Source organism: Gallus gallus, chromosome 5 (genome assembly GCF_016699485.2).
Source record: "Gallus gallus isolate bGalGal1 chromosome 5, bGalGal1.mat.broiler.GRCg7b, whole genome shotgun sequence".
Lineage (NCBI taxonomy): Eukaryota > Metazoa > Chordata > Aves > Galliformes > Phasianidae > Gallus > Gallus gallus.
The window spans coordinates 6,424,508-6,433,572 of NC_052536.1; the positions used below are offsets into that span (position 1 = coordinate 6,424,508).

General features: G+C 43.7%; 1 protein-coding gene across 1 annotated transcript; it reads left to right on the top strand.

The window, feature by feature from the left end:
* The first annotated feature begins 5,939 nt into the window (after window positions 1-5,939).
* On the top strand, window positions 5,940-8,685 carry C11orf91 (chromosome 11 open reading frame 91). Its single transcript, XM_001231376.6, has 3 exons — window positions 5,940-6,120; window positions 7,222-7,833; window positions 8,491-8,685. Exons 1-3 carry the CDS (start codon window positions 5,940-5,942, stop codon window positions 8,571-8,573), a joined length of 876 nt encoding a protein of 291 aa, XP_001231377.3. The 3' UTR covers window positions 8,574-8,685.
* The last annotated feature ends 380 nt before the right edge of the window (window positions 8,686-9,065 follow it).

Consider the following 9,065-nt stretch of genomic DNA (forward strand, 5'->3'; position numbering starts at 1 on the left):
GAATCTAAAATAGCACTTGAGTAATTCCATTATTATACAAAACAAACAAACCAAAAAGTTTTCTACACTTCAGATAGATCTTTTTTGATTTTTCAAACCTTGCCTGAGCCTTCCCTTTTTTGTAACCGTCTTCACTGATAAACTCGAGATATTTTTCAAGTTGTCATTCCTGCAGCGTGTCTCTCCATAATTACTTCTTATGGAACTGAAGCACATTCTGATGACACTTGTGCACAATCATTCTTGCATGCCATTAACACAATACATTTTCAGCCTTCTGGCTGCAAAGCCATGCTGCTGCACAGAGGAGGATTTCAGTTCACTGGGAACCAGCCAGAATGAGGCACCTCACAGCTGTGCGACCCAGGCCGGGACCTTACATCAGAGCTCAGCTCATCGATCGTCCTGCTCTGCAGCATTCAAGAGAGACATCTGCTGGCTATAACAGGAAAGAGCACTCATCTGGACTATCACGAGGCACTACGCATTTAATTATGCGGATGTACACTGAACCATGAAAATGAAATATTCAGGGCTAATTAGAAATATCCCAATCTGCTGAAATCACACATTTGCTTCCATTACACCATTTTCTAGATGCATCCCGTTTCATTTATGATGCATATCATCTGTTTATGTTGGATATGATTTGTTACATTGCACTGCTTCACAAACATTTTCATTGAGATGCTGCTTGTATTAAGCTGCATTTATTTACCAAAGGGACCGCACATCTCTCTTGAAGTTTGAATATGCAACCTGAGTGCAAGGTATTTTATAGCTATTAATCCTCTAATATTCCTGAGTTGAAGACAGGATGCCATCAAAAAACTAATTAATGCATCTCAGTTAACAGTAAAGAATTGAGCTTTGATGATACATTACAAAATATCAACTCAGCAACTGCACTGAAGCCAGAGGAAATACAGTCACCACTGAGACAAGGCTGCAGCCAACATTGCGGTGCTGGAGCTAGTTCAATATAATTGGGCCAAACATTATTTTTAGACAACTTTCATATGGGTTATAAAGGAAAAATCCTCCTTCACCACTGTCTTGAAAGGATACTCAGCCACAGCCTTGGTGCTGGTTTGCTTCAGCATTCTTATTTTGAACTTTATCAAGAGCCAAAGAGGAAAATGAGCCACAGGTGTCATAACATTTATGACCGTGGGGTAGAGGACGTTTCAAAGAAACGGCGAAGCACAGCATTAGTCACTGCTAGCGCAGCACTGACGGTGCAGCTGACTCACATTTTATTCCATCTCATTTCTAAGTTTTCCATCCACAAAGCCATTTCTTTCAGAGCTGCTCAGGAGAGAGCCCACTGTTCCACCACCCCGCGGCAACACAGGGGAAGGTGCCCGTGAGCGACAGTCACACTGCTCTTCCGCACAGCTTATCTCTGGGTCTTGGGAAAGCACCTTCTTAACATAAATAAGTATGTAAATAAAACCACGCTCTATGCTTCCTTGTTTCTCTGCTCACTTATTTACATGCTTCTCCCTCCTTGTCCCCTTCTCCAATTACTTCCACACAAGTCGCTTTCGCAGGACTGCCTTCTTTGTTATTTTTCTGAGCTGGTGGCATTAAATTCTTCACTGTATTTGCCTCTTCTTCCCCTGAAAAGTGTGTCTAAGTTAGATGTCCTTTCTGCAGTCCTGCTAAAATCCCATCTTTAAAGTTAGAAAACATCAGAGGCACCCCAGATTTGAAAGCTCATCTTTCATTGCATGAGGGTATTTGAACAATAGAAGGAACTGGAGAGATAGGGAAAGAATTACATTTCTGAGAAGCAGTGGAAAACAGACAAGAACAACAAGACCTGCCTATGTAAAAAGAAGCCCTAGAAAGAGCAGGTAAATATATATTAATCAAAGATAAAAGCAAAGGAAAAAAAAAAAATCCCCGATCGTTTCTCCTCAGAACCTTTAAACTTATCTAATCATTTCACTAATTTCATCTAAAAAACATCTTTAAAAATCCCTTCAGTGCACATAACTGAAAGCCTTCCCAGTCTTCCTTCCTAATTCAGTCTTCTTTATTCTAAAAAGTCAACGTGCCAGTTGCTATTCCTGCTAATGAAATATAGATCTTGTTCGTACGCTCAAAAAATCAGCCTAAAATAGCTTCAAAGCAAATGTTACCTACACCACCACTTCTATCCATCAGCACATGGTGCTAGCAACGTGAGCAAAGGCGTATTGGACTGAAATACTTGAATGACATCTTTGCTCTCAATCAGCCAAGCTGTATGATGAAAATGCCTCTTAATGAAACTCAGTGTTCCATTATAATACAGTTTCATTGCAATCATTGTACTTTATGTTTGGTATGAGCCAGACTCCATTATTCTTAGTTAATGTAAGTAGAGCAGATTGTGCTCACTGATATGTTTTCACACGCCTTGATAGGATGGGCTGCAGCTCTGAGGAAAATTATTAGTGAGTCAGAGACCATTCACATCCCAAGGCTGCTATAATTAGAAACCATCCACATCTCCAGACTGCAGCAAACCTGATCCCAAGGATAACCGAAGCCTATTTTTTCACTGGAACTATTGGCAAGCACGGTAAATATGAACAAAAACCCACATTATACGCCAATAATATTTACACTGTTCTGAAAATGCACTGCACTGCAGATTAATCCTTAAAGACATAGAAGGTTTTTAGCACAGTCCACAGCCCCACAGTATAGATACTGATAGAGATCTTCCAGAGGCTTTCTCTGTTAGCACGTTATGAGCATAGGTGTCTTCAAAGTAAAACGCGTATGAATTTGAGATTTTGTATAAAATCTCCCCAGTTAATGTTGAGATCTACACACCAAATCATTATCTCAAAATGTACTGATTAATGATAGTACCAACTCCCAATACATTGAAAATACATTCAAGTGACATACTGATCCTCTTCCAATCTACTACTTTTTGCATCTCTGCTCATCAGTCCAACATACTATTTCAGGCATCGAGTCTCTGTCTTATTTTCTATTCCAATTGAAAACTCGTTCCTTAAAAACTTTTCTAACTGGCACTTCTTTCAAGATGTGTAATTGTTGACTGGTTGCTCGCTGTTCATTTTACGTTTGCTGGCACGGTGCTTCGAGACGTTATAAATAGCCCTCTGCATGTTGGTTTGTGTTGTAACGAGATGCATCCAGCAGACCAGACACGCTCAGCAGTGAAGGGAGTGGCATGTTCCTCAAAACAATTCCATGAATAAATCCTACAGATTGCAAACTGAAAACAGTAGGAAGCCAGCAAGTATCACTATATTTTATTAATAGTGAGTAATATAGACAATTTATTCAAATGACTACAATTTATACTACTGAACTGTAGTAGAAGCCCACGTTCCTGATCAGGATTGGGTCCAACAGCTTGTCAAACATGGGAAAGAAGGCCTTCTGGAAGAGACTGTAAACATAAAGAAAGAGGAACAAGTGACAAATTAGATGCAGTACGATAGATCAAGATGTGGAACACCTCTTCATCTCACTGGGAAGCAGCGTGACAAATGGCATGAATGTCACAGACAACATCCACAGGGAAGAGATAAGAGCAAGGGGAGCAGAAGAGTCACAGCCCACTGCCTGCAAGTACATGGCTCTGAAGTGCATTACAGCAGCTCCCGGGTGGATTTTTAGGTTCTCCCTTAGAAAGGACAAAGAAGAGCTGAAAAGCCAATAATTTCTGACAGAGAATCTGAACAATGGGAAATAAAGGCTGGGAATACTGATGGTATAAAGTACATCATTAGACCGGAAAGGAACAGCAACGTAGTTGGATATCTAAAAAGGACATTACTAAATTGTGAAAAGCCTTCAAAGAAGAAGGTCTGATGCAGACGAGGGGGAGAATAATCAGGGGTTAAATGTACCAGAAACAATGAGAAAGGAGAACAGTTTCATCAGAAGTATTCTGAACTGGGAAGACAAAGTGATGAGAAGAACCATTAAAGGACAGCACATTGACGATATTATATAGAAATATATCTGAATGCAATAACAGTAGAGAAGCAAGCAACTGGAAAACTGAAGTTGCTTAAAGCAGACGGCAGAACACAGCAGAGTTCAGGAAAAAACAAACAGGTTGATGGCAAGTTACTGGAAACTGTCATCAACACGAGATGGTGCAACATCCGTGCTGGAAGACCAAGACCAGCTTAAATTGAGCAGAACAACTGTGATGTATTAGTGTATGCTTAAAATAGTACATCAGACATTAAATCCAACTTTTTGACGTGCAATTTTTCCACACTGTCTCACAGTGTCAAAAATCTTCTTTCTTTAAATATCATACAAAATCCACTGTAGAAATGGACTACAACAGCCAATGGGAGGCAGCCTCCTCAGTACTGTGTCATGAGTGCAGCACAAATGAGGGCACATGCAAAATGCCTGCACGGATCGCATAGATCAGATGGTGACGCAAGCAGTTTACAGCACAGCTTGCCATTCCTGCCATTTGTTTGAAATGTTAATATTCTCACTGAAACTGCATACTGCACCATCTGCTGTTGCTAGCGTATTTTAGTGCCCCTCAGACTCTGCACCTCCAGTTGACTATCCTTAAGTTCTCTCTACCAGTAAAGGATTTCAGAAGATGTTTCCAAGGCAGTTTCAATTACTGTAGAGTAGGGGTGGCTGGAATGCTGTCAACTATTGCCTTTTCTGGGTACATAAACAAGAGACCTGCTTCCCCAAAATGAACACGTATATATAAGCACATTACTTGTGAGACTTTGAATATCAACGCATACTGAAAGATGTGCTAAATTTACCAAATTACAATGCATTACCAAGAGCATGCATATTGCTCCCTCTACTGGATCAAGTCTGTACAAGTCTCTACTAACTCCAATTGCTGGCATACAAGTCCATACAAATTCATGTCTCACAACTCTCATCTTCATAACACCTACGGTCAGTTTAGCTATGTAAGGTTTCTGTCTACGCGATGCTTTCATTTTCAGAACCCAAGACTAAAGGATCTCAGTTCTGGAAACAAAGTTTCAGTGCCAAAGTTGAAGGCACGCATCTGACCAGCATACAAGCCAGTAATAAATAAAGCCAATAAACAGATCTTTTTTGAAAGCAGGAGTTTCTCTCACATCTCACAACATGAAATGCTTTCACCGTGCACAACTAGCCTTCCTGACAGGTAGACAGAAGTATCTCTTATCCCATCTGTGCCTCTTCCCAATGGTCTCACTTGCTTGCAGCAGACAGCATCAAAAATGCAATCCTGCATTATGATGCAGCCATGCTTTAGGCCTTATGTGAGCATATGAAAAGGGCCTTAGTTCTGAGGACTATGTAGAAAACGATGCATTTCCGAACTCTCTGGCTAAGCAAAATGACAGTGCTTTTTCCCACAGGACCACCACAGCTGTAACTCATCTTTAGTCCTGAAGACATTTAATGACAATGTATATAGTCTTGAATATTCTACTACAAACCTTATAAAAACCTTTCTGTTATTTCATATACTGCTAGAGCTCACATAAATAGCCATGTGCTAGCCCAGGATACCTGTATAACAGCAGAAAATTAAACACAAAATATCTGGACAGAATTCTCTCAAAAAGTTTAGGTAATAACTCTAGAATGTCATCATCCTAACTTGACAAAATGTCACGATCAAGAACATATTTTGCTTCGAAGTAAAGAGGCTACTGGTAATCATATTTCACATGAAGGAGAACATTCTAAGAGTTCAGAACTGGAAATCTCAGAAATGCATAGTTTAAAGACGTGCATTACAATCTAATGTCCCTGCTACATTCTTTATGCACCCAGTCATCTTCTTTACCTTATCTCTGTATTTCTAACTTCTGATTCTTGCAGCAACCTTTTCTGTGTTCAGCAGACATTTACTGACACGGCTGAGGCATTCAGAAAGAAAACACAACGTTTCCATCGTGCTCCACCAGATGGCATCTACAGACAGCAGGACACTGACAAAGCATGAGCAGCTCACGCTCGTTATTTCCAGTAAAGAGAAGGAATCTTCAGGTCCACGATTCCAGCAGTTGGCATATAAAACCAGGCATCACTATGACTGCACACCATCCGTGTGTTTTAAGAAAACAGAAGCGTTCATAAATTTTACAGGTAATTACAACATTCGCGCTACTTCCAAAAGTAGTCCTCTTTGATGAATGCAGGCACCCTCTGCTTACTTTCCAGTGCCACACCTTTTCTCATTTTGCCTCTTTCCACTAAAAATTTCCATTCTCTACATTCCAAAAGGGGTCTCTTTTTTTTCCATCAAGACCTGTATCTTCAGGAACTTGGAATTATCTCAAGGGATCAGACTCAGTACCCATCTCAGCATACTACCACTGCTAGCTATCATAAGCGACTAACACTTCCCAACATACAGGCAATGAACATCCACTTCACATCTCTCACAATCCCCTGCTATATAAGCTATATAACACAAAGGAAATGTTAACCAAGAGACTACTCTTGCTTTCCATTCAAGGATTCTTAAGTTGCAGCAGTCAATTTGGCAGAAGTCCTTGTGCGTCACTGGGATAACAAAGCATTACATTGGGGATCTCTAGAACACTGGGGTAGCTGGAAGCACAGCACTGCCAACAAACAAATAATGGCTAGGACCGTCACACATCACAGCTCCAAAAACACATATGTTAGTCTGATGAGCTACAGCATAAAGCGAACAGAAAGACCTACTATTCTTCTATTTATCAATTCTTAAAGTCTATTTTCTTAATTCTTGTGAACAAAAATGCTTTTCCTTAACCCTCCACACCCCCCAGTAACGAAGCGCTTGGCAATGCAAAAGGAAGACAACAGTTACTCTAAAGATCTTACCAAGGCCATAGAAAAGGCTTAGAGAAAACACAAGTCCAAACCCAATGGCTTCAACTGTTACTAGTTAACAAGTACACTAGCCTTACCTCAGTGACAAAGTGAAGGGAGACTACAATATTTACTCAAAAGGAGCGTAAGCAAAGGTCAAATTAAGAGTCAACAGCAAGGCGTCCTTTACGGTGTTCGATTGTTTTGCACGCACGGATAAACAGAAAGTTACTTCAGGATGGATAATGGAAGCTCTGGGCCTGCTGGTAGCTTCCCAAGCAGAGCTCCTTGCACATTCGGCACAAGCAGCGCTTTGCTCGCACCCAAAAGCCACTCCGAGCCCCAGATGAGGGCAGGATACTGAGTTTTACTACACATTCCCCTCAGAGGAGACACTTACAGCTGCTGCGCCTTCACACTGCTCCCATCGTCTCCTCACACCACGCGGCATCAGCTACTCCGGCGGTTCTCCTCTGACCCACCGGGAACGGCAGAACACACACGACCGACCAGGCTCCGCATCGTTCCACAGGAGCGCCTCGCGCTCTCACCGCGTGCAGCCGGGCCCGGGGCCGCGATGCTGCGGGGAAGGTCGCCGCGCGGGCGGCACGGCCGGGCTCGAGCGCGGCCGTCTCCGAACTAACCGTCGTTGGCGAGCGGGCAGCGCCATGAGCGGGCAGCCCCCGCAGCGACCGCTCTACTTCCCTCATTTCCACGACCGCCCCGAGCCCGACGGCGGCGGCCCGCGGAACGCCTTGGGGGCCGCGTGTAGGCCGCGGCAGCCCCCGCCTCCCGCCGGAGTTCCCCGCTGGCCCGCGGGGCTGGCGGCCACCCCCTACGAGCCGCTGCGCTTCTTCTGCCCCGCGGCGGCCGAGGAGCGCGCGGCGAAGCGGCCGGACGAGCTGACGCAGCTGGAGGAGGAGATCTGCGAGCTGGGCATCCGCATGAAGGAGCTGGAGCTGCTCGCCCTCATCGGCGAAGATTTCGACGCGCAGCAGTGTGCGTGCACGCGGGGCGGCGGGCGAGGGAGCTGCGCTGAGCGCGAGGCCGTTACGGCCGTACAGCGCCCCCGGGGCGTCAACCGCTAGCAAAGCGAGCCAGAAGCGCTAAACACAAAGGGAGCTGATTGGCACGAGACGTCCCTTCCTCCAGCAGCGAGGCCCCGCAGCTGCAAAGCACCGCAGGTGTAAAGCAACAGCCGGTGATGGCCGCGGGTGGTCAAAGGCTCAGGGGAAAAAAAACGTTGAAATGAGTTTGGCATTTTGATTTCGAAACCTACCGGGCGGAGCAGCTGAGCGGTGGTGCGGGAGGGCTGTGGAAGGACGTTGTCTCCCCAGTGCCACAGATAGCATTCATCGGACACACGCTGGAAGGAAAACCCCAAGTTGCGATGTGTAGTTTGCATACGTGGCTTTTCAGAACACTAAATTCATAGGTGGGATTCCCCCCAAAGCCCCTTTATCATAGCCTGGGAACATACATACCTTTCCCCAGTTTAATACCTGTTATTCTCAGTACATCTGAGAAACCGCAGTATTTCAGATATTTGCCAGACAAGAAATGCTACGGAAAGTTCCTAACTACATAACAAATCACATAGTTTTCTTTAGAGCCCTGTGAGCCGTTAGTGACCAGTTGTTCTTCATTCCTGTATAGATAAACTTCTGGAGGCACTGAGAGAAGAAAAGATAGAACGTGTGAAAGCAAGGCAGAAACCGAAGCAGCAGCCCCCAGTGTGATGGAGATGCTTCGTCTGGATGCTCTGTACTATGGCATATTTTAATGGATCTTCCGCAGTACCTTTCTACTTACTACATGCTATTCCTTTATTACATTAAAAGAAAATTCGTTATATTTTCTTGTTAACGATTTGTGTTTGTCATTTCTCTGGTAGGAGATATTGATAACGCTGATGTATGTTTTAACAGCCCTCAAAAAACTGTAGGCAAACGGGGTGCACGGCCTTTACCTCAGAAGCACTGAGAAATTAACATTGGTGATGTCAGGATTCCGATTCCCAGCGGTCCAGTGATGAGGTTCAAGATTCAAGGAGCAGAGAAGCAGCGATTCTAATACAGAGCAGCTTTGTTTCACCCTTAATTCTAAGTACGGTAAGTGCAGCTGAGAGCCAAGCAGGTACAATTAGAAGTCCTTTGCCTCTAAGGGAGCTTTAGGAAACTTCTGTGATAGCACAAAAATCTGTTACAAACAACAACGATTCATTATCTTAA